The 26,156-nt window shown below is 44.1% G+C and overlaps 1 protein-coding gene across 1 annotated transcript in view; it reads left to right on the top strand.

Moving 5' to 3' along the window:
• Positions 1 to 25,866, top strand: part of CYTH2 (cytohesin 2) — an 85,189-nt gene extending 59,323 nt beyond the window's left edge. The window contains exons 3-12 of the mRNA XM_063942793.1: positions 6,852 to 6,918; positions 7,237 to 7,355; positions 8,124 to 8,204; positions 9,394 to 9,506; positions 12,402 to 12,550; positions 12,914 to 13,025; positions 21,975 to 22,051; positions 22,676 to 22,747; positions 22,875 to 23,029; positions 23,704 to 25,866. Of these exons, the coding sequence (XP_063798863.1) occupies positions 6,852 to 6,918; positions 7,237 to 7,355; positions 8,124 to 8,204; positions 9,394 to 9,506; positions 12,402 to 12,550; positions 12,914 to 13,025; positions 21,975 to 22,051; positions 22,676 to 22,747; positions 22,875 to 23,029; positions 23,704 to 23,812 (1,054 nt within the window). The 3' untranslated portion in view covers positions 23,813 to 25,866. The remainder of the gene's footprint in view (positions 1 to 6,851; positions 6,919 to 7,236; positions 7,356 to 8,123; positions 8,205 to 9,393; positions 9,507 to 12,401; positions 12,551 to 12,913; positions 13,026 to 21,974; positions 22,052 to 22,675; positions 22,748 to 22,874; positions 23,030 to 23,703) is intronic.
• The last annotated feature ends 290 nt before the right edge of the window (positions 25,867 to 26,156 follow it).

The raw sequence follows: 26,156 nt of genomic DNA, 5'->3' as shown, positions 1-26,156 counted from the left end.
TCTCATATCCAAATATTCCGAAATACGGAATTTTTTGAGTGAGATAGTGAAACCTTTGTTTTCTGATGGCTAAATGTACACAAAGTTATTAAAAATACTGTATTAAATGACCTTCAGGCTGTGTGTATAAGGTGTATATGAAACATAAATGCATTCTGTGCTTAGACTTGGGTCCCATCGCCATGATATCTCATTATGGTATGCAATTATTCCAAAATACAGAAAATACGACATCCAAAATACTTCTGGTCCCAAGAATTATTGGATATGGGATACTCAACCTGTATTATTATTATTAATAATAATAATATTGAAAATATTTATGTAATACTAAGTTTTCATAATTTAGTACAAACACTTGCCGAGAAAGTAAACAACGTCGCTCATTTTCACCCTTCCTGAGCGACGTTTACTTTCTCGGCAAGTGTGTATGCCAGCGACGACGAGCGATGCGCAGGATGTTAACGACCCTCGATGTCGGCCATGCTTGCAGCTCAATTTGGACTGTCGTCCAAAAGCTACATGCACGGGCCGGCTGCTGTGTGACGTCACTGAGCGATATGAACATCCTATCGCTCAGTGTGTATGCTGACCGCCCCGGCAGGGAAGGGAACGCACTAGGCGATGTCGCTCATAGAGCACATGTGTACTCACCTTGAGACTGTATTCCTCTGGTTCTAGGCAAGCACTCTTTTCTCTATCGTCCTAAGTGGATGCTGGGGTTCCTGAAAGGACCATGGGGAATAGCGGCTCCGCAGGAGACAGGGCACAAAAAAGTAAAGCTTTTACCAGATCAGGTGGTGTGCACTGGCTCCTCCCCCTATGACCCTCCTCCAGACTCCAGTTAGATTTTGTGCCCGAACGAGAAGGGTGCAATCTAGGTGGCTCTCCTAAAGAGCTGCTTAGAGAAAGTTTAGCTTAGGTTTTTTACTTTACAGTGAGTCCTGCTGGCAACAGGATCACTGCAACGAGGGACTTAGGGGAGAAGTAGTGAACTCACCTGCGTGCAGAGTGGATTTGCTGCTTGGCTACTGGACACTAGCTCCAGAGGGACGATCACAGGTACAGCCTGGATGGTCACCGGAGCCGCGCCGCCGGCCCCCTTGCAGACGCTGAAGAGAGAAGAGGTCCAAAATCGGCGGCTGAAGACTCCTGAGTCTTCATAAAGGTAGCGCACAGCACTGCAGCTGTGCGCCATTTTCCTCTCAGCACACTTCACACAACAGTCACTGAGGGTGCAGAGCGCTGGGGGGGGCGCTCTGAGAGGCAAATAAAAACCTTATTAGAGGCAAAAAATACCTCACATATAGCCCACAGAGGCTATATGGAGATATTTAACCCCTGCCTAACTTCAAAAATAGCGGGAGACGAGCCCGCCGTAAAAGGGGCGGGGCCTATCTCCTCAGCACACAGCGCCATTTTCTCTCACAGAAAAGCTGGAGAGAAGGCTCCCAGGCTCTCCCCTGCACTGCACTACAGAAACAGGGTTAAAACAGAGAGGGGGGGCACTGATTTTGGCGATATTGTATATATATAAAAGATGCTATAAGGGAGAAACACTTATATAAGGTTGTCCCTATATAATTATAGCGTTTTTGGTGTGTGCTGGCAGACTCTCCCTCTGTCTCCCCAAAGGGCTAGTGGGTCCTGTCCTCTGTCAGAGCATTCCCGGTGTGTGTGCTGTGTGTCGGTACGTGTGTGTCGACATGTATGAGGACGATGTTGGTGAGGAGGCGGAGAAATTGCCTGTAATGGTGATGTCACTCTCTAGGGAGTCGACACCGGAATGGATGGCTTATTTAGAGAATTACGTGAGAATGTCAACACGCTGCAAGGTCGGTTGACGACATGAGACGGCCGACAATCTATTAGGACCGGTCCAGGCGTCTCAGAAACACCGTCAGGGGTTTTAAAAACGCCCATTTACCTCAGTCGGTCGACACAGACACAGACACGGACACTGAATACAGTGTCGACGGTGAATAAACAAACGTATTTCTCATTAGGGCCACACGTTAAGGGCAATGAAGGAGGTGTTACGTGTTTCTGATACTACAAGTACCACAAGAAAGGGTATTATGTGGGAGTGGAAAAAACTACCTGTAGTTTTTCCTGAATCAGATAAAATAAAATGAAGTGTGTGATGATGCGTAGGGTTACCCCGATAGCAAATATTGGCGTTATACCCTTTCCCGCCAGAAATTAGGGTACGTTGGGAAACACCCCTTAGGGTGATAAGGCGCTCACACGCTTATCAAGTGGCGTTACCGTCTCCAGATACGGCCGCCCTCAAGGAGCCAGCTGATAGGAAGCTGGAAAAATATCCTAAAAAGTATATACACACATACGGTGGTTATACTGCGACCAGCGATCGCCATCAGCCTGGAGATGCAGTGCTGGGTTGGCTTGGTCGGATTCCCTGACTGAAAATATTTTATTCATGTAGAGCATTTAATAGGATGCATTCTATATATATGTATGTGAGATGCACAGAGGGATATTTGCTCTCTGGCATCAAGATAAGTGCGTTGTCCATATCTCCCAGAAGATGTCAGGGACACGACAGTGGTCAGGTGATACAGATCCCATACGGCAGATGGAAGTATTGCTGTATAAAGGGAAGGAGTTATTTGGGGGTCGGTCCATCGGACCTGGGGACCACAGCAACAGCTGGGAAATCCAACCTTTTTTACCCCAAGTTACATCTCAGCTAAAAAAGACACCGTCTTTTCAGCCTCAATCTTTCCTTTCCCATGAGGGCATGCAGGCAAAAGGCCAGTCATATCTGCCCAGACATAGAGGTAAGGGAAGTAGACTGCAGCAGGCAGCCCTTTCCCAGGAAAAGAAGCCCTCCACCGCGTCTGCCAAGTCCTCAGCATGACGCTGGGGCCGTGCAAGCGGACTCAAGGTGGGGGGGTAGTCTCAAGAGTCTCAGGGCGCAGTGGGATCACTCGCAAGTTGACCCCTAGATCGTACGAGTATTATCCCAGGGGTAAAGATTGGAGAGTCGAGACATCTTCTCCTCGCAGGTTCCTGAAGTCTGCTTTACCAACGGCTCCCTCCGACAGGGAGGCAGCATTGGAAACAATTCACAAGCTGTATATCCAGCAGGTGATAATCAAAGTACCCCTCCTACGACAAGGAAAAGGGTATTATTTTTCCACACTATATTGTGGTACTGAAGCCAGACGGCTTGGTGACACATAGTCTAAATCTAAAATGTTTTGAACACTTACATAAAAGGTTCAAATCGAGATAAAGTCACTCAGAGCAGTGATAGCGAACCGGAAAAAAGGGGACTATATGGTGTCCCTGGACATCAAGGATTACCTCCATGTCCAAATTTTGTCCTTCTCATCAAGGGTACCTCTGGTTCGTGGTACAGAACTGTCAATATCAGTTTCAGACGATGCCGTTTGAATTATCCACGGCACCCCGGGCCTTTTTACCAAGGTAATGGCCGAAAAGATGTTTCTTCAAAGAAAAAAGGCATCTAAATTATCCCTTACTTGCACGACCTAAAAAGGGCAAGTTCCAGAGAACAGTTGGAGGTCGGAAGAGCACTATCTAAAGTAGTTCTTCGACGGCACGACTGGATTCTAAATATTCCAAGAATCGCAGCTGTTTTCCGACGATACGTCTGCTGTTCCTAGGGATGATTCTGGACACGGTTCAGAAAAAGGTTTTTCTTCCCGAGGAAAAAGCCAAGGAGTTATCCGACCTGTCAGGAACCTCCTAAAACCAGGAAAGGTGTCTGTACATCAATGCACAAGAGTCCTGGGAAAAATGGTGGCTTTTTACGAAGCAATTCCATTCGGCAGATTCCATGCAAGAATTTTCCAAAGGGATCTGTTGGACAAATGGTCAGGGTCGCATCCTCAGATGCACCTGCGAATAACCCTGTCGCCAAGGACAAGGGTATATCTTCTGTGGTGGTTGCAAAAGGCTCATCTATTGGAGGGCCGCAGATTCGGCATACAGGATTTGATCCTGGTGACCACGGACGCCAGCCTGAGAGGTTGGGGAGCAGTCACACAAGGAAGAAACTTCCAGGGGGTATGGACGAACCTGGAAAAGTCTCTTCACATAAACATTCTGGTACTAAGAGCAATCTAAAATGCTCTAAGCCAGGCGGAACCACTCCTGCAAGGAAAACCGGTGTTGATTCAGTCGGACAACATCACGGCGGTCGCCCATGTAAACAGACAGGGCGGCACAAGAAGCAGGAGTGCAATGGCAGAAGCTGCCAAGATTCTTCGCTGGGCGGAGAATCACGTAATAGCACTGTCAGCAGTGTTCTTCCCGGGCGTGGACAACTGGGAAGCAGACTTCCTCAGCAGACACGATATTCACCCGGGAGAGGGGGGTCTTCATCCAGAAGTCTTCCACATGCTAATAAACTGTTGGGAAAGACCAATGGTAGACATGATGGCGTCTCGCCTCAACAAGAAACTGGACAAGTATTGCGCCAGGTCAAGAGATCCACAGGCAATAGCTGTGGACGCACTGGTAACACCTTGGGTGTACAAATCAGTATATGTGTTTCCTCCTCTGCCTCTCATACCAAAGGTATTGAAGATTATACGGTGAGGAGGAGTAAGAACAATACTAGTGGCTCCGGATTGGCCAAGAAGGACTTGGTACCCGGAACTTCAAGAGTTGGTCACGGACGACCCGTGCCCTCTACTTCTGAGAAGGGACCTGCTACAACAGGGTCCCTGTCTCTTTCAAGACTTACCGCGGCTGCGTTTGACGGCATGGCGGTTGAACGCCAGATCCTAAAAGGGAAAGGCATTCCAGAAGAAGTCATTCCTACCTTGATTAAGGCAAGGAAGGAAGTCACCGCGAAACATTATCACCGCATTTGGCGAAAATATGTCGCGTGGTGCGAGGATCGGAGTGTTCCGACGGAGGAATTTCAACTGGGTCGTTTCCTACATTTCCTACAATCAGGATTGTCTATGGGTCTCAAATTGAGATCTATTAAGGTTCAAATTTCGGCCCTGTCAATATTCTTCCAAAAAGAATTGGCCTCAGTTCCTGAGGTACAGACTTTTGTTAAAGGAGTACTGCATATACAGCCTCCTGTGGTGCCTCCGGTGGCACCGTGGGATCTAAATGTAGTTTTAGATTTCCTCAAATCCCATTGGTTTGAACCATTGAAAAAGGTGGATTTTAAATATCTCACATGGAAAGTGACTATGTTACTGGCCCTGGCTTCCGCCAGGAGAGTATCTGAATTGGCGGCTTTATCTTATAAAAGCCCTTATCTAATCTTCCATTCGGATAGGGCAGAACTGAGGACTCGTCCGCATTTTCTCCCTAAGGTGGTATCGGCGTTTCACCTGAACCAACCTATTGTGGTGCCTGCGGCCACTGGCGACTTGGAGGACTCCAAGTTGTTGGACGTTGTCAGAGCCTTAAAAATATACATTTCAAGGACGGCTGAAGTCAGAAAATCTGACTCGCTGTTGATACTATATGCACCCAACAAGTTGGGTGCCCCTGCTTCTAAGCAGACGATTGCTCGTTGGATTTGTAACACAATTCAACTTGCTCATTCTGTGGCAGGCCTGCCACAGCCTAAATCTGTTAAGGCCCATTCCACAAGGAAGGTGGGCTCATCTTGGGCGGCTGCCCGAGGGGTCTCGGCATTACAATTCTGTCGAGCAGCTACGTGGTCGGGGGAAAACACGTTTGTAAAATTCTACAAATTTGATACCCTGGCAAAAGAGGACTTGGAATTCTCTCATTCGGTGCTGCAGAGTCATCCGCACTCTCCCGCCCGTTTGGGAGCTTTGGTATAATCCCCATGGTCCTTTCAGGAACCCCAGCATCCACTTAGGACGATAGAGAAAATAAGAATTTACTTACCGATAATTCTATTTCTCGGAGTCCGTAGTGGATGCTGGGCGCCCATCCCAAGTGCGGATTATCTGCAATACTGTACATAGTTATTGTTAACAAATTCGGGTTATATTGTTAAGGAGCCATCTTTAAGAGGCTCTTTCTGTTATCATACTGTTAACTGGGTTTAGATCACAAGTTGTACGGTGTGATTGGTGTGGCTGGTATGAGTCTTACCCGGGATTCAAATTGCCTCCCTTATTGTGTACGCTCGTCCGGGCACAGTACCTAACTGGAGTCTGGAGGAGGGTCATAGGGGGAGGAGCCAGTGCACACCACCTGATCTGGTAAAAGCTTTACTTTTTTGTGCCCTGTCTCCTGCGGAGCCGCTATTCCCCATGGTCCTTTCAGGAACCCCAGCATCCACTACGGACTCCGAGAAATAGAATTATCGGTAAGTAAATTCTTATTATTTACAAGCAACTCACCCTTGTTGGCATGCAAGGTAAAGAATATACGAGTGGAGTACTGCTCTCAACTTATATTTGTACTATAAGTGTTGTAGTGAAACAGATTTCAGATAAAGCAAGTACTATAATCTCATAAAATGTTACTGGTAGTAAAAATGAAGTGTCATCTCCATATGTGTACATCAGTTATCTATATCTATAATGTTGTGAACAAAAAACAGTTCTATAATATGCAGATTGCAAATAGTGTTAAATAAATTAGATTTTCCTTTATATAGTGGCATCCTGCAATATATTTCATTACACTGGATCAGGCTCACGTATCTATACCTTACTATATGTTTCGCTACGACATTTACAGTCCAAATATAGGCTGAGCGCAGTACTCCATTATATAGTTTAAGTTTTCATTGTAACAAGCCAAGACACTGTTGTTGCTACTTGGTCTAGAAAAGCTGGTGTCCTTATTCTCCACTATACACTATTTGGTTGAGTGCTTAGTGTTAATGTTGCTGTTTTTTCTCCTTTATGTAGTAAAACTCTGCAACGAAATCGCAAAATAGGAATGGGTAGAAAGAAGTTTAATATGGATCCAAAAAAGGTATAAATACATTTATATTACGCGGTTGTCATACTTTGCGTTCTAATGTAACATTAATAATGTCGGTTCTCTTTTTACTGCAAATGATGCAGTGTGTGATGGTGTGGAGAAAAGGAACTGCTGTGTACAAACCACTCTCCCACTCTCTACGCAAGTGGTGTTTGCTTGCATTGACTCTGCACACCACATAGCACTGTTTGTTGGAAATAAAACCACCAGATCTGTACTAGTTGTAATGTTATGGTCAAAAATAGAGCATATTTATTTTGAATATTTCCAACAAATGAAACATTGTTTCTGTCTTTTATTTACTCTCAGGGGATCCTTTACCTTCAGGAGAATGAGTTGCTCAGGAACACAGCGGAGGAAATAGCACGTTTTCTGTACAAGGGGGAAGGGCTGAATAAGACTGCTATTGGGGACTACCTAGGAGAGAGGTAATGTACACTGCGCTCCGTGTTCAAATGGTAGGGCAATATGGATTAGGTCAACAGTCAATAGGTTGACTACTATTGGAAGACATGGTCGACATAGGAAAAAGGTTGACACAGCAAAATGTTCGACACGGGACAGGTGAACACATAAAAAGGTTGACAAGACTTTTTTTTTTTTAAATGTATTTTTTACATTTTCATACTTTACCATCCACGTAGACTGTGATTGAGAATAGTAACCTGTGCCGAATGCAGCGAGACAACTTGCCCGCTGCATAGTGAGCAAAGCGAGCCACTCAACGGGACGCAGTGCACTAATTGGGGTTCCTAGTCATGTTACGCAAAAAAAATGACACCAAAAAAGTAAAACAAAAACAAATGTAATGTCGGCCTGTCCCGTGTCGACCTTTTCCCTAAGTGTCAACATTTCTCCCATGTCGACTGTCAGTGTCGATCAGCACGTGTCGACCTAATCCATGTCAACCCATTGATCCATAACCCTGCACACGCACTAGCTTGTGGAATACTGCAGTGCTGTTCTGGCTGTAAAAGGATTTATATATGTGGATGTATTTTAGTGAATGTATGTAATGATAGCTGACAATTAATGAGATCACTTGATGATTTCTACACACTATGACTTGTGCTTGTTGATACTACTCTGCCTTTGTGTAATGTATACAGTGAGTAGAGTGTTCCCCATAATGTGTGTCCGATTTTGCTTTGAAATATTTTAAACAAATAACTTTTCCTGTTTTCCCTGGTTTATAGGGAGGATTTCAACATCGCTGTCCTTCATGCCTTCGTGGACCTTCACGAGTTCACAGACCTGAATCTGGTTCAGGCTCTCAGGTCAGTCACGATGCCTATCTGATCTCCAGTTCCCAGACTGGTTCCCATTTGTCTTGGTTATGTGCAAAGAAACAGGAAAGTTAATCTGTAATAAGGAAGTGGTCAGTTTTACCACAAAGAATAAGCAAACGTCTGTTCAGGAAGCTGTAAAAATAGCAGTTGCTATGTAGTACAAATAAGGATGGTAAAACAAAATATGTGGTATTACAGGTTTGTTCACTTATTATGCAATTTATAAATATGACTATAATTCCTTGTTTTTTCCCTGCTTATAAGCACCAATATGAAAGGTAGATTATAGCTGCACAGTACTGTCTGTCACGTGCATTAGCATAATCCTGGCTGTAAATCCAATGGTGGGGAGGAATTCTATGGACTGCAATTGCAAGAAGCTTTGTGATAGTACATTGTTTGGGAACATGAAAACCTTTTTGACTGTTTTTTTTTGTTTTTTGTGGTTTATGTACCTTTTTTGTTTTTAGGTAGCATAGATTTTACAGAAATCTAGTGCTCATTGAGTGTTTGCAGGGTAGGACTGGCCCACAGGTGTACAGGGGAAAGCCCCAGTAACTTGGGTTTTTGCTTTGTGTCTGTGGAAAATACACAAAGATTAGCCCTCCTGCCAGTCAAAGTGGGTAGTCCTGACTCACTGCTGCCCCCTTCCTTATAAAGGGGCCCTGTTCTTTATATGTCCACACTAATGGTTGGCCAAGTCCCTCTGTGGTGGATGGCCACACCCCTTAAGTTTGGGCCCCTAATTCTGCATTCCCTGGTGGGCCCTTCATGCCCCAGTCAGACACAGTGTTTGTGACATACAGCGCATTTTGTTTTACTTCCAACAGTTACTTTGGATGCACATAAACATTTTTGCTTTGCACCTGCTGGCAAATGGAAGGTTTTATACAACAAGCAAGAGCAATTTAACAATTATTAACAACTGTGTGATTTGAAGGCTGTGTTCTTGAGTGCCATCTATACCAATGTGATGGCGTTGTTAGATTTTCTTAATCTGTTTAGGCTTTTATTTTCCCTGGAGATATAACAGTTGACGTCTATAGGAAGGGAGCTGGATGCATTTCCCGGCATACCATACAAGTGGTGGCTTCTTCAGTGTCATGAAAGAACATATTCCATGCGATTTGTAATGACTGTCAGGGGCTCATGTTCTTGTTCTCTCTGCCTTATGTAGACAGTTTCTCTGGAGTTTCCGCTTGCCTGGAGAGGCCCAGAAAATCGACCGCATGATGGAGGCATTTGCTCAGAGATATTGCATGTGCAATCCTGGTGTCTTTCAGTCCACAGGTATGGAACTGCAATAGTAGCCAGTATTCCTTCTATACAGAATTTATTGACTTACAGAAATTATTTTGCCATTTTGATCAAATTATTATGGGGTCCTAAAACAGCTGTCAGTTGAAGTGACAGCCAAGTGGTTGTGAGATGCACATCATTGTTTTTCTAGTTGGATCAGTGCCATGCAATGTCATTAGAAGCGTGTGTGACACGCTAGTCTCACATCTACTGTCCTAAGATCCATCTGGTGTCTTATATGTACTGTATGTGACCTCTCAGTGGAAACACAGAACATTACGCTGGGGTTCACGTATACATCTCATGCAGTGTGTACTCTGGAAGGGCTGGTGACAGTGTCCAGCAACAATGTTAAACAATATGAAAAGCTATGGTGGCCAATGATTTGCACTGTAGGAAGTCATGCGCAGAGACATTTCTGATCGCAAATCTCCCCATTCACCAGATTGCCTGTAGTCTGATACCTGGCACACATACACTATAAAACAGCTCACAAATGTAAATAAATGGTTTGACACTGCTTAACTTATAAACAGTAAGATTCAGTAATATATTAATATTATATTGATCACAACTTCTAAAACAGGTGACAAAATCTAGAATTTGAGCTGTATTTCACTTGCTAATATTGCACAAAATAGGAAATATCCGCTGGGGTATATTATCCAGCTCTTACTGCACATGCATGTTGAAGTTGGTACAGACCATTGAGAAATATTACATATGTCTCCTGCTTCGTGTGCCCATACTTCTTGGGTATATCAGAATCTAGATAAAAAGTTCCATTTACAGTACATTTCCTGTAATCGTGACATGTAGATAAGTCTAAAGATATTTCTTTTGGTTTGTACTTTTGCCATTTAGTAATGTGTGTAGTGCACTGTGTTTGTTTGTGTTGTTATTATTACTAGACCTTTGTCTAAAGGGGCATACATATGGTGCTATTTAACGATATGGACTATATAGTCCATGTCTGTTGTAAACCTAGTTCATATCGCACCGTGCGTATACAGCTTGCGATGCTAATGCGCACTCCCACGGTGTCGGCATCGCAAGTAAAAATAGACTTTTCAGGCAGGTAAATTTTGACTATAAAGTGTACAATCTAGTACTTTGTATAGTCACAATTGACAATAGCAAAAAGCACGCAGAGCCAAAATCACAACGTGTGTGTGTATAGTCAGTATCGGTGGATTTTGGCTTTGTGGTGATGAAGTGCATCCCGAACCCTGATAATGCCGACTAAAAGGGACTATTCCCACTAGTGGGTTTCCACGACACCCATAGAGTGGGAATAGAACATGTGACCGCAGTGAGTCCGCAATGGCCTTTGTTGTGCTCGCCCCCGCCGGCATTCTGCGTCTGGGATCCCGGCGTCTGGATGCTGACCGCTGGCATCCCGGCTGCCGGTAACACAGCTCCAACTCGTCTTAAGCCTATATCTAGTTATTTCTGCCCTTGCTAAGAAATGTATTACTTTAGATTGACATGTGATCATGAATTTTCATGTTTTGCATAATTTTTTTCTGTCGTCTTTGGAAATATCTTCATCAACAGTAGATGAAATTTAGTTTAAACAAGTTGTCATACAAATTACAACCATGAACACTATTATTTCAATACAATTCTGTACCCTAAAATGTGAGCTATTTCTTGAATCTGCCGAGAGGTAATGTGGTATAGAGCAGACCTGTTTTCACAGATAAAATGCACTGAAGTCTTTATAGACACACTCTGACCTCAGATATGTTCTTCACAGACGTGCCCCTAATTCAGGAGTATGCACTACAGTATAGGCAAGGCTTTTCTATCCAACTGCATAGTTTATACTCTAACTTGAGGGTTTCTCAATCTACTTTTTGCCTGCTCTTCTATCAAACAGTGAAAGGAGTGAAGAAGTTGCCCAAGGCATAGTTAGCATTTATCAAGTACTAGCTGAAGTACCCGGAGTTGCCCAGCTTTAAATATTTAAGTTATTAAGTTATCAATGAGTTGGATGTAACTGTCAACATTTTACAAATAATCCGCAGATTAGCAGCTCTTCCAACACACACGAGTGGCTGCCCAGGGTCTTTTTTTTTTTTTTTTTTTGAGGGCTGTCGCCAGTAGCCCGAATCTTCAACTTTCTATTCTGTTCAGTTTATTAATCACCTTTACATTGTGAGATGGGTTTAACGTTTTCCTTCTGTTTATGAGTTTTGCTATTCCAAGGCTTTTGGGTATACAATATTTTTTGTCTTCCCACCTCCATTTCTGACAGATATTTTAGTTAATTTGATTATTTCTGTCAGTTATTACAAATTATTCAAGTTTTCATCAAAATCTATCCAATGGAAGGCCCAGAACAGGCTCCCTGCATCAAAATTCTTTCTGGTGAACACTAACAGGAGGTCCAACCACGGCCTCAACCCACTAGTATGTCTTCTGGGATCCAATGTTACCACTCTGTGAAGTTCCATCCGAATCCATCTCGTGGAAGGCTTAGAGGAAAAATCTAAATGAAGGATCAGACCAAAACTGTTTCTGCAGGAAGTGAATGCTGCAAGCAGTCTTTGTAACGCCTATATATTATGGTATAGAACAAGATCTGTTGTTCATTTGTATGTGAGAAGTAAAAGCAGCCTTTCCATTTCTCTCTACCCAGCAGTTACAGTGACATGCGCCATTTTATCCCTTATGCTACTAAAATACCATGTCTTTCCTCCCATCTAATTTGCATTCCAGCAGCAAATGATGATGCTGAGGAAAGTAAACATTGTTTAAAAACATAAAATAAATTACAATTTCTAGAACAAATTGCTGGCGTGATTTTTTGTGGTAGTCTTAATTACGTGTCACTTTCTTCATCGCATTGCACACACTCAGTTGTCTCTGTTCTGTACACAGATACTTGCTACGTCTTGTCCTTTGCGGTTATTATGTTGAACACTAGTCTACACAATCCTAATGTCCGCGACAAGCCCAGTGTTGAAAGATTCTTCTCTATGAACAGGGGGATTAATGAGGGAGGAGATCTTCCGGAAGAGCTACTTCGGGTGAGCAACTGGCTGCGATAGGCCGCCTTTTATTTTAATAACTGTAAATATTCTTCCTTCCAACAGCTTTACGGATTAGATTTTCTTGTTCCTGATTAAAGATTCCGCCATTTGTAGTTATGACAAGGAAAGTGGAGAAGTGCAGAATGTTGCCTTTACACTATTATTGACTGTGTTGGTTGTATTAGAAAAAGCTTCTCAAATCAAAGAAGAGTTTTAGGTTAGAACTGGCTACATTTTGTGCAACATGCAAATTTTGTTTTGAACAGATTTCTAAATATACATAAAAATTCTGCATATTCGCTCGTTAGTGACCATACCTAGTGCCTCAAGAGTATTTACCATACCCTCTTCTTATTTCAGAACCTGTATGATAGTATCAGGAATGAACCATTTAAGATCCCAGAGGATGATGGGAATGACCTCACACACACCTTCTTTAACCCAGATCGAGAAGGCTGGCTCCTCAAACTGGGTAAGATAAGTCTGTGTTTAATGCAATGAAAGCTTCATCTTCAAACCCTCTACTCTTCTGTGTTCCCCTCTTCCTCTTTTGCCATCCCGCCACATCTCTCTGGGGCCATGTAGAACAAAACCAGACTGAAAACCATATCACTGATGTGTCTGTCACCGCAATAGCAATAACTCCGTCACACTTTTCAAATATGGTTAACAGTAAATATTTTCTGCAAACTAAGCTAAAACCTCAGGAAACAGCATTGTGGTGGCACATATTTCAGCAACACATAGCACACATGTACAGTGATATTGAGGATTCTAATATAAAACTTGTACCAAAGAAGAGTCTAGGGAGCCACTTTGACATCCCAAATGTAAACGATAATAAAATATATTGCAATCTATTTTCTAGTATTGGTCTTTACGCAGCCTTTAACCACTTAACTCACGATTTATTTCGCCGAAAACCGCTCCCAAATGGTTTTTTTTTTTTATGAGTGAATTAAGTGAAGAACATGACTTTAACCCTATCCCAAATGATTTTAGTTAAAAGAAAGGAAACCTTTTTTTTTTTATTCTTTAAAAATATATATATATTTTAAACATCGAAACATTGTTCGGGAACATCGCGACCATCGGAACATTGCGACTATCGCGGCATTAATTTTGAAAGCCGGGACAGCCTGCAGGTATGCAGGGGGGGTCTGGGGGTGGCTTGGGAGGGTTTATTTACTCTCCCCAGTGGCTGCCATTGTCTGCAGCCGCTGGAGGAGGGGGATCCTGACGTGCTGTCCGATCAGCAGTGATCGGCAGCAAGGCAGACACAGGGGGAGAGTGCAGGGAGGCAGAGGGACAGCAGCAGCGGAGGGAAGTTTATCTTCCCTGCCGCTGCTAACACTCTCTATCTGACTGGTCGCGTCCTGTGCAACCAGGTCAAATAGAGCACTTGCATGCATGGTCGCATCTGATGTGACCATACCAGGCAAGTGGTTAATGTATTTACTAGTGGATACTCTGACCACAGTGATAACTGACTTCAGTCTGTGGTAAGCTGTGAATGTGCTTGTTCACTAACCATAAAAGTAAATAAAGAATATCGCAGCCTTGTTTATATGTGCAGTACAGTAAGAGACGTTGTGCCGCCGCGATGTCAGGAGGTGCACATTACGTATTATTTCTCTATCGTCCTAGTGGATGCTGGGGTTCCTGAAAGGACCATGGGGAATAGCGGCTCCGCAGGAGACAGGGCACAAAAAGTAAAGCTTTTTCCGATCAGGTGGTGTGCACTGGCTCCTCCCCCTATGACCCTCCTCCAGACTCCAGTTAGATTTTTGTGCCCGGCCGAGAAGGGTGCAATCTAGGTGGCTCTCCTAAAGAGCTGCTTAGAGAAAGTTTAGCTAGGTTTTTTATTTTACAGTGATTCCTGCTGGCAACAGGATCACTGCAGCGAGGGACTGAGGGGAGAAGGAGTCAACTCACCTGCGTGCAGGATGGATTGGTTTCTTGGCTACTGGACATCAAGCTCCAGAGGGACGATCACAGGTACAGCCTGGATGGTCACCGGAGCCACGCCGCCGGCCCCCTTGCAGATGCTGAAATCAGAAGAGGTCCAGAATCGGCGGCTGAAGACTCCTGCAGTCTTCTAAAGGTAGCGCACAGCACTGCAGCTGTGCGCCATTTTCCTCTCAGCACACTTCACACGGCAGTCACTGAGGGTGCAGGGCGCTGGGAGGGGGGCGCCCTGGGAGGCAAATGAGTACCTATAAAGGCTAAAAATACCTCACATATAGCCCTAGAGGCTATATGGAGATATTTAACCCCTGCCTAATTTTTCTAAATAGCGGGAGACGAGCCCGCCGGAAAAGGGGCGGGGCCTATCTCCTCAGCACACGGCGCCATTTCCTCTCACAGCTCCGCTGGTCAGGACGGCTCCCAAGTCTCTCCCCTGCACTGCACTACAGAAACAGGGTAAAACAGAGAGGGGGGGGCACATTTATGGCGATATTTTGATATAACAAAGCAGCTATAAGGGAGCACTTATTATAAGGCTATCCCTGATATATATATAGCGCTTTTGGTGTGTGCTGGCAAACTCTCCCTCTGTCTCCCCAAAGGGCTAGTGGGTCCTGTCTTCGTTAGGAGCATTCCCTGTGTGTCTGCTGTGTGTCGGTACGTGTGTGTCGACATGTATGAGGACGATATTGGTGTGGAGGCGGAGCAATTGCCAAATATGAGGATGTCACCCCCTAGGGAGTCGACACCAGAATGGATGCCTTTATTTATGGAACTACGGGATAGTGTCAACACGCTAAAGCAGTCGTTTGACGACATGAGACGGCCGGACAATCAATTAGTGCCTGTCCAGGCGACTCAAACACCGTCAGGGGCTGTGAAACGCCCTTTGCCTCAGTCGGTCGACACAGACCCAGACACAGGCGATGACTCCAGTGGTGACGGTGACGAATCAACCGTATTTTCCAGTAGGGCCACACGTTATATGATTTTGGCAATGAAGGAGGCGTTACATTTAGCTGATACTACAGGTACCACTAAACAGGGTATTATGTGGGGTATGAAAAAACTACCTATAGTTTTTCCTGAATCAGAAGAACTAAATGACGTGTGTAATGAAGCGTGGGTTGCCCCTGATAAAAAGCTGATAATTTCAAAGAAATTATTGGCATTATACCCTTTCCCGCCAGAGGTTAGGGAGCGCTGGGAAACACCTCCTAGGGTGGACAAGGCGCTAACACGCTTATCTAAACAAGTGGCGTTACCCTCTCCTGAGACGGCCGCACTTAAAGATCCATCAGATAGGAGGATGGAAAATATCCAAAAAAGTATATACACACATGCAGGTGTTATACTACGACCAGCTGTAGCGACTGCCTGGATGGGCAGTGCGGGGGTAGTTTGGTCAGAATCCCTGATTGAAAATATTGATACCCTGGACAGGGACAATATTTTACTGTCGTTAGAACAAATAAAGGATGCATTTCTTTATATGCGTGATGCACAGAGGGATATATGCACACTGGCATCACGGGTAAGTGCTATGTCCATTTCGGCCAGAAGAGCTTTATGGACGCGACAGTGGACAGGCGATGCGGATTCAAAACGGCATATGGAAGTTTTGCCGTATAAAGGGGAGGAGTTATTTGGAGTCGGTCTATCAGATTTGGTGGCCACGGCTACAGCCGGGAAATCCACCTTTCTACCTCAAGTCACTCCCCAACAGAAAAAGGCACCGACTTTTCAACCGCAGCCCTTTCGTTCCTTTAAAAATAAGAGAGCAAAGGGCTATTCATATCTGCCACGAGGCAAAGGTCGAGGGAAGAGACAGCAACACGCAGCTCCTTCCCAGGATCAGAAGCCCTCCCCGGCTTCTACAAAAGCCTCAGCATGACGCTGGGGCTTCTCAAGCGGACTCGGGGACCGTGGGGGGTCGTCTCAAAAATTACAGCGCGCAGTGGGCTCACTCGCAAGTAGATCCCTGGATCCTGCAGATAATATCTCAGGGATACAGGTTGGAATTAGAGACAGATCCACCTCGCCGTTTCCTGAAGTCTGCTTTACCAACGTCCCCCTCCGAAAGGGAGACGGTGTTGGAAGCCATTCACAAGCTGTACTCTCAGCAGGTGATAGTCAAGGTACCTCTTCTGCAACAAGGGAAGGGGTATTATTCCACTCTTTTTGTGGTACCGAAGCCGGATGGCTCGGTAAGGCCTATTCTAAATCTGAAGTCCTTGAACCTGTACATAAAGAAGTTCAAGTTCAAAATGGAGTCACTCAGAGCAGTGATAGCGAACCTGGAAGAGGGGGACTTTATGGTATCCTTGGACATCAAGGATGCGTATCTCCACGTTCCAATTTACCCCTCACACCAGGGGTACCTCAGGTTCGTTGTACAAAACTGTCACTATCAGTTTCAGACGCTGCCGTTCGGATTGTCCACGGCACCTCGGATCTTTACAAAGGTAATGGCCGAGATGATGATTCTTCTTCGAAGAAAAGGCGTATTAATTATCCCATACTTGGACGATCTCCTAATAAGGGCGAGGTCCAGAGAACAGCTAGAGATGGGATTAGCACTGTCTCAGGAAGTGCTAAAACAGCACGGGTGGATTCTGAATATTCCAAAATCCCAGTTAATGCCGACAACTCGTCTGCTGTTCCTAGGGATGATTCTGGACACGGTTCAGAAAAAGGTTTTTCTCCCGGAGGAAAAAGCCAAGGAGTTATCCGAGCTTGTCAGGAACCTCCTAAAACCAGGAAAGGTGTCTGTACATCAATGCACAAGAGTCCTGGGAAAAATGGTGGCTTCTTACGAAGCAATTCCATTCGGCAGATTCCACGCAAGAATTTTCCAAAGGGATCTGTTGAACAAATGGTCAGGGTCGCATCTTCAGATGCACCTGCGGATAACCCTGTCTCCAAGGACAAGGGTGTCTCTTCTGTGGTGGTTGCAGAGTGCTCATCTATTGGAGGGCCGCAGATTCGGCATACAGGATTGGATCCTGGTGACCACGGACGCCAGCCTGAGAGGCTGGGGAGCAGTCACACAAGGAAGAAACTTCCAGGGAGTATGGACGAGCCTGGAAACGTCTCTTCACATAAACATTCTGGAACTAAGAGCAATATACAATGCTCTAAGCCAGGCAGAACCTCTGCTTCAGGGAAAACCGGTGTTGATCCAGTCGGACAACATCACGGCAGTCGCCCATGTGAACAGACAGGGCGGCACAAGAAGCAGGAGTGCAATGGCAGAAGCTGCAAGGATTCTTCGCTGGGCAGAGAATCATGTGATAGCACTGTCAGCAGTGTTCATCCCGGGAGTGGACAACTGGGAAGCAGACTTCCTCAGCAGACACGATCTTCACCCGGGAGAGTGGGGACTTCATCCAGAAGTCTTCCACATGCTGGTAACCCGTTGGGAAAGACCAATGGTGGACATGATGGCGTCTCGCCTCAACAAAAAACTGGACAGGTATTGCGCCAGGTCAAGAGATCCGCAGGCAATAGCTGTGGACGCGCTGGTAACGCCTTGGGTGTACCAGTCGGTGTATGTGTTTCCTCCTCTGCCTTTCATACCAAAAGTATTGAGAATTATACGGCAAAGAGGCGTAAGAACGATACTAGTGGTTCCGGATTGGCCAAGAAGGACTTGGTACCCGGAACTTCAAGAGATGATCACGGAAGATCCGTGGCCTCTACCTCTAAGGAGGGACTTGCTTCAGCAGGGTCCCTGTCTGTTTCAAGACTTACCGCGGCTGCGTTTGACGGCATGGCGGTTGAACGCCGGATCCTAAAGGAAAAAGGCATGCCGGAAGAAGTCATTCCTACTTTGATTAAAGCAAGGAAGGAAGTAACCGTGCAACATTATCACCGAATTTGGCGAAAATATGTTGCGTGGTGCGAAGATCGGAGTGCTCCGACGGAGGAATTTCAACTGGGTCGATTCCTACATTTCCTGCAATCAGGATTGTCAATGGGTCTCAAATTGGGATCTATTAAGGTTCAAATTTCGGCCCTGTCGATTTTCTTTCAAAAAGAATTGGCTTCAGTCCCTGAAGTCCAGACCTTTGTTAAGGGAGTGCTGCATATACAGCCTCCTGTGGTGCCTCCAGTGGCACCGTGGGATCTCAATGTGGTTTTGGATTTCCTAAAATCTCATTGGTTTGAACCACTAAAAAAGGTGGATTTGAAATATCTCACATGGAAAGTGACCATGCTTCTAGCCCTGGCTTCTGCCAGGAGAGTGTCAGAATTGGCAGCTTTATCTTACAAAAGCCCATATCTGATTTTCCATTCGGACAGGGCAGAACTGCGGACTCGTCCGCATTTTCTCCCTAAGGTGGTGTCAGCATTTCATCTGAACCAGCCTATTGTAGTGCCTGCGGCTACAAGTGACTTGGAGGACTCCAAGTTACTGGACGTTGTCAGAGCATTAAAAATATATATTGCAAGGACAGCTGGAGTCAGAAAATCTGACTCGTTGTTTATATTGTATGCACCCAACAAGATGGGTGCTCCGGCGTCTAAGCAGACGATTGCTCGTTGGATCTGTAGCACAATCCAACTTGCACATTCTGTGGCAGGCCTGCCACAGCCTAAATCTGTAAAGGCCCACTCCACAAGGAAGGTGGGCTCATCTTGGGCGGCTGCCCGAGGGGTCTCGGCATTACAACTTTGCCGAGCAGCTACGTGGTCAGGGGAGAACACGTTTGTAAAATTTTACAAATTTGATACTCTGGCTAAGGAGGACCTGGAGTTCTCTCATTCGGTGCTGCAGAGTCATCCGCACTCTCCCGCCCGTTTGGGAGCTTTGGTATAATCCCCATGGTCCTTTCAGGAACCCCAGCATCCACTAGGACGATAGAGAAAATAAGATTTTACTTACCGATAAATCTATTTCTCGGAGTCCGTAGTGGATGCTGGGCGCCCATCCCAAGTGCGGATTATCTGCATAAATTGTACATAGTTATTGTTAACTAATTCGGGTTATTGTTGAAGGAAGCCATCTTTCAGAGGCTCCGCTGTTATCATACTGTTAACTGGGTTTAGATCACAAGTTGTACGGTGTGATTGGTGTGGCTGGTATGAGTCTTACCCGGGATTCAAAATCCTCCCTTATTGTGTACGCTCGTCCGGGCACAGTACCTAACTGGAGTCTGGAGGAGGGTCATAGGGGGAGGAGCCAGTGCACACCACCTGATCGGAAAAAGCTTTACTTTTTGTGCCCTGTCTCCTGCGGAGCCGCTATTCCCCATGGTCCTTTCAGGAACCCCAGCATCCACTACGGACTCCGAGAAATAGATTTATCGGTAAGTAAAATCTTATTTACAGTAAGCAATCTTAGCTCATCTTCCTGTGCAGCTCTGTGGTGTTCATAGGAAGATGAACAGAAATCTATAGCATGAGGGGTGCCTCCATGACCGTTCAAAGGGCAGATCGCAGAGTACATCTTCCTTTAGAACACTGAACATATTATATATAAACATACTTACAATATTCACAGATCAGAGCCATGTTAGTTCACGTTCTCTTATATCCAACATGACATTAGTTTCCACCTCATTTCAGTACCATGTATGGTTTTGACAGAAAGCGTGATAAATTATTGGGTCACTTGCTGAGCCTCCTCAAGATTTAATAGGCTATGAGGAGAAAACAAAATTCTATCCTCTCTCCTTTCATGCATGGCTCTTAGTAAATTTTGCTTTGCCAGATCTAGATTTAGTGTTGAATGCGCTAAAAGTGCACTGTGCCAAGAGGATGTGTATGAACCTTGGTTTCTACCTTTCGTTTATGTAACTTATTTTTCCTTTTCTCTTTCTCCTCACCTGCCTGCCTGCCCTCCCTTTCCATGTGACGTGCACCTCTCTTTCTTTGCCTTTTCTCCCTACTTTCTGTTCTCCATACCCTGTGTTCTCCGCCGCTGACGACCTTTGCTCTTCGTCTGCTCACAATAACTCCCCAGGAGGTAGGTAGAGCTCAGTGTTTCACTCTACCGTCATCATAGTTTTATGTGTAGAAGAACGGTGCACATTTTGTACAACAATCAGTGGGTTAAAATCACTTGTTTTGTTTTATATGTCTAACAGGGGGTCTATCATTCCAACTAAGTCTGTGTTATTCTGATTTGTATCCTATCTTGACACTAACCTTCCAAGGTGGTTGCTGAGAATTCTGTTGACCACACTACACTTGGATCATGTTTTGGCCTCAGTCCTTTCTTCTTTAAGCCCAGTGGCATAGAATACTATCTATTTACTAGCATTTTTAATGCTTGAATAAACATTCAAATAGGTATGTTTATGGAACCTAGTGATTCCCACTTGTGCCTGCGAGTGGGCGTAATGACGGCAGAGTAGGGTCTTTTTTTTTTTTTTTTTTTATGCTGCCTGCTGTATTAAACCGCATTCACTGCAAGCGAATATTAGGGGGGCAGTGACGTTACCTCCATTGATTCATTTTAGCTGCAGGTGAAAGCACTAGTTATTACCATTTGTCATACGCAATAGTGCTTCATGTGTTCGTGGACACCAGTGTGGAACCAGCCTCAAAAATACGCTGTTGCCCAGTAAAAATTGCATTTGCTTAATGCTGCAAATATTCATTCATGGACTATGCTTAATAGATTACTGCCTCGTTGTTCCCAAATATACAGTGTTAATTTGCATCTTACATTAATGAGGACTTGGTCAGTATACATGAGAATGCAGCCTATGAATTAGCTTGGAACCAGGAGCATGTGGTACAGATGAATTGGTAGTATTTGTTCATCCTCCATTGTGGCTCATAGCTGCGCCTCTGACATGAGAGTGAGGTGGCTGACTGGAGCGACACATTCTATCAGATCTAAATGAAAGTGTGGGAGGGGAGTTTCTGTCGCCAGTCACATTTAGTGTTACCACCCATTGTGTGTACAGTACAAGTGGCCCCATAGTAATCCAGAACAAAGGACCGTACACCACCATACAACTATAATATGCCCATATTTCAGTGCAAATGTGGAAAGGTGCATTATACACTTAGTTTTAGTGATGGCTCCCTTGTATATGTGCTTCTTAGTGCTAAACCATTTTTCCTTTTCACAGCACAAAGACAATTTTTAAAAGTAATCCGTACTGTAATTCATTCTTGCCAGCGATTTGCCTAAAATAGCATTTCGCATGGTATGTGTTTCATAGTGTATTGCCTTCCTCCTAGGTAAATGAACCACAGTAAGTCTGTTCCATGTTTGTACTTATAACTCAGCAATTCATTTAATATAGAGGAAAATCAGAATGATTAATTTATGTCACTGCACATGGTGTTTTTGTGGCTGTTTGTGGACAATGTTGTGATTCATTGTGGGGTGAACCACCAAATAGTTAGATCACAGCATGGCTTGCAGCTATGAATTCCATTTGTAAATACTAACCTCCATTTCCCTCCCCCCACCCTTTCCCTATATTTGCAGGTGGTCGGGTGAAAACATGGAAGAGGCGCTGGTTCATTTTGACTGACAACTGTTTGTATTATTTTGAATATACCACGGTGAGTTTCTAGGCTACAAGTTATAGCATCCCATAATGAATAGAGATCACTCCAGTTAAAGTACTGCATGCTGGAAAAGTTGCATGCACAGTTGTGGTGTTCCTTGCCATGCATATGCGATGGCTCCTCCAGCGCAGTGGCGTCACAAGGTGGGTGCGGCCCCTGGATGGGGTGACACCAAAATGTCTGCTCCTCTGCTGTGACAGAAGCCAGGTGCTGCGGTGTAAAAGTCTCCTACAGCGCCTGGCTTCTGTCATAGAAGAGGAGCCGATAGCGCAGGGAGACTGTCTCCGGGGGCAGCCAAGTACAGCCAAGCATCTCTAGAGATGCTGGGCACGCCTCCAGAGTGACGTTCTCGGGATCCCCACGAGGCCATGCCCCCTTTATGTATGACCATGCCCCCTTTTGCCACGAGCTCGCCGGGAGATCAGAGGTGCACACCGGGTGACGCCTCTGCGCATGCTGTATACCTGCATTAACATAATACACTGTAAAATACACATGCATAGCAATGTTAAAACAATGTTATTCAGAAGCCTCCATCTAGAATTGTATATTTTTGCAGCTAACACTGTACCCTCACATTTATCACAGTGTATCAAAAATATATTGCTACTTCCACAGGATAAAGAACCAAGAGGTATCATCCCACTGGAGAACCTGAGTATTAGAGAAGTAGAAGATCCCCGAAAGCCGGTACGAGTTGGTACATTTGTACTGCCTGTGTTAGTTAATATCTAGAAAGTTCCCCAGTTGTATATATCAGTGTTGTAAGTAATGAGTCTCCGAATTCACAGATCTATTTATTTTTTCCCTATTCCAGAACTGCTTTGAGCTCTATATTCCAAATAACAAAGGCCAGCTGATCAAAGCTTGCAAAACGGAGGCTGATGGAAGAGTGGTGGAAGGCAACCATAATGTCTACAGAATTTCTGCCCCAACCCCAGAAGAGAAAGAAGAATGGATCAAGTCTATAAAGTAAGTACTATTTGCAGGTATACGCACAGATCAGTGTCTGTATTCAAAAACTTCAACTCAAGAATTGGCGCAAAGCAATGGTGTCCTCACTTGAGGGAACTGGTGATAGATTTATGCTTACTGACATCATCCAGAAGTCCATGCGCTCATATCTCCAGATGTAATTATTTCTTTAAATGAGACCATTTTATAGGGGCAATTGAAATGCGCCCAGTCGTGGCATATTGCACGTCACTTTAGACAGGGCGGTAAGTAAATGTTTGTTCTGGCTTTGGGCACCCATTCTTTTTTTGTGCTTGTTGCACCCAAAAGCAGCTGATTTGTGCTGCTAAACCCATCTAAAGTATTTGTCGCAACAAGAAATGTGCAAAGAACCGGACTTTTTTCGCACATTGTTGCTTGCCACCTCAGGAGGAGCCCAATAAACAATGTAATTCTCCCGTATATGTTTAGCAACTAAACGACCATCAGTATTGTGTCATTTTGTTTGGTTTTTATTAAGTTTTTCATTTCGTAAAGAGCCTTCTGAATTTCAACAATAGCCATTGTCAGATAATTTTTTATGTCTTTTATAATGATATTAAATCTATACATCTCTCTTCACATATTGAAGTGACCTCTAAAGTCGCAGTTTATGCCACATGTGCCTGATAATGTTATTCCTTCCTCCTCAGAGCGGCAGTGAGTGTGGACCCCTTCTATGAAATGCTAGCTGCTCGGAAAAAACGGATCTCTATCAAGAAAAAGCAACAGATGCAGCAGCAGCAGCAGGAACAGTCTTAAAGGGACCCACTTAACATTCGAGCGTTGAGCTTCTGGCTTAAAACCACTTCTAAGCACTCCCTTTGCAATTGAGGATGGCAAAGTCTGCAGCTTTCACAGCTTGCGTACTAAGAAAACGAGGATGATTGTTTCCATCAGAGGCCTAATTGCTTGAAAGTGCATGGCTGGAACTGATCTGGCCTCCTACATTTCAAGTTTGCTTCCTACAGAGGATCTAGGTATTTGTTCAGCGTCCGAGGCCACATTGAGAGAATTGTTATTGGATTGCTGACTTTTTTTTTTTTTTTTTTTTTTTTTTGTGTGGTGAAAAAAAACTGCATGAAAAAGCAATATGACCCAGAACATTTTCATTACCATGGCACAAGACTAGCCCAAAACTGGCCCAGTAAGCAACATTCCATTCTGCGCAAGAATATAATGATTTCTCTCTTGCGACTTCCACTATTGACCTTATTTATTGGTGCTGGGTAGTCCTGGAAGATTAATGTGCGACTGCCCCACTCACCATGTGTTGCATTTGGAGTGCTAGGCTGACTGTTCATCCACTGATGATCATGACGTTAGGGTTTTCATTGCAAAAAGGATGTTCTGGATCAGCATACAGGTCTCAGGCGCATCGTTCTGCTAATTGTATATCAACTTGTTTACAGCCATATGAGAGAGCCAGAACACATTCAGTTCTTAATTTATTACTTACATGTAACCAAAATATACAAAATGTATCATTTAAGTAAGATGCTAAGCCTACAGAACTGCTTACTGACACACAGGCAACGATCAGCAGTCCAGCAATGTCTAATGCCATCCACCTCTCAGCATGTTCTGTCAGTTTACTCGGAACATAGTATGAGTTATGACACAGCCTGTTAATTCAGAAACCTTTTTTGCCCAATCATAGGAAGAAAAGCACTAATTGCAAACTAAAATAGCAGTTCGTGCTGTTTTCGGATAACATTGTATATTTTGTTAAATGTCCGCTGTCTACTAATTTGTTTCCTTGTAGAAAATGTTATTTACCACAATGTTTTCACTCGCCTATTGCAGGCAAAGTGCATATTTCCCCAAATCATTTCAGCTCTTGTCTACAAAACTTCTCTCCTATCTTGAAATTAAGTGCAAATTCCAAAATGTGGCAGCGATGCATCAAGTAGCATAACGTTTTGCTACAGACTACAGAAAATTGAAGGCAATCATGCCTATTAGAATATATTATTCTTGTAATATACTTATGTAGGTGAAGAGCCAGATTACAGCAGTCCGACACAAACTACTGACATAGGGGTAAATTCTAATCGACAAAGTTTGGTCTTGTTTTAAATACCATATTTTTGGCATTGAATTCGCTGTTCCTTGCTCCACTCTGTATATAAAGTGTCATGATGGTGTCATCATCTTGTGACTGTAGAGCACAAAAATAATTGCTTAGTGCTTTGATGTCCCTCTGTACACTTGCAATAATGACCTTCCAGTTTAGAAATGGAAAAGTAATGATATGCTTAAAATTAGATATTTAGCACAAGACAAACTCTTGAAGAAGCACAAGACAAACGTCTTGAAGAAGCAGATTTTTTTGCTTGTAGGAGCCTCCAGGTTAGGACGACCTCAGACCTGGGGCCACGGTGTTCATGGGGCAATAAAACACTACAGTTTGTTAAAGAAGGTTACACGTGATAATCAAACACTGATGATGCACGCATTTATTTTGATAATGCGACAATCGAGAGGAATTTAAAGCACATCTTTTTTTGGATATGTAAGCTAAGGGGCATTAACTTTAAATCATGTCTCGGTTTTGTAATGTGATACGTTTGGCAGGTTTTTGTATATTGGTGTGCCAAAGTGAGGGGATGCCACTCATTCCTCTCTGCACTGTGCCTGTCTGTTACCTTCTCTCAGAAACAAGTACTGTGAAAATAATTCAGGATTGGATACCTCCTCTTCCTTGTAAGGGGTAAGATATGCTGGTATTGGATCGGATTTTTGTTTGTAATTTTTTTTTCTATTTAATATTATATTGTACACAAAACTTGAGTTAATAAAAACGGTCAAACTATTGTGTGGTGATTTTTTACTTGATAGCTTGCAGAGTTTAGAGGATTATGCCAGCCAAACAGGAAATTCTGTTTGGAGGTGACATAAGTAAAACTTGGTCCCGCTTACTTACCAGCAGCCCATTGTTTGCCTGATCATGGGGGTAATTCAGATCTGATTGCTGGGCTGCGTTTTTTGCTGTCCTGCGATCAGATAATTACTGCCTACAGGGGGAGTGTATTTTCTCTGTGCAAGTGTGTGTTCTTATGTGTTAGCAGAGCTGCTAAAAATCAGTTTGTGCAGTCTCTGCACA

This window comes from Pseudophryne corroboree, chromosome 10, assembly GCF_028390025.1.
Source record: "Pseudophryne corroboree isolate aPseCor3 chromosome 10, aPseCor3.hap2, whole genome shotgun sequence".
In the NCBI taxonomy this organism is placed as follows: Eukaryota; Metazoa; Chordata; class Amphibia; order Anura; family Myobatrachidae; genus Pseudophryne; species Pseudophryne corroboree.
This window is presented reverse-complemented; position numbering and strand designations above follow the sequence as displayed.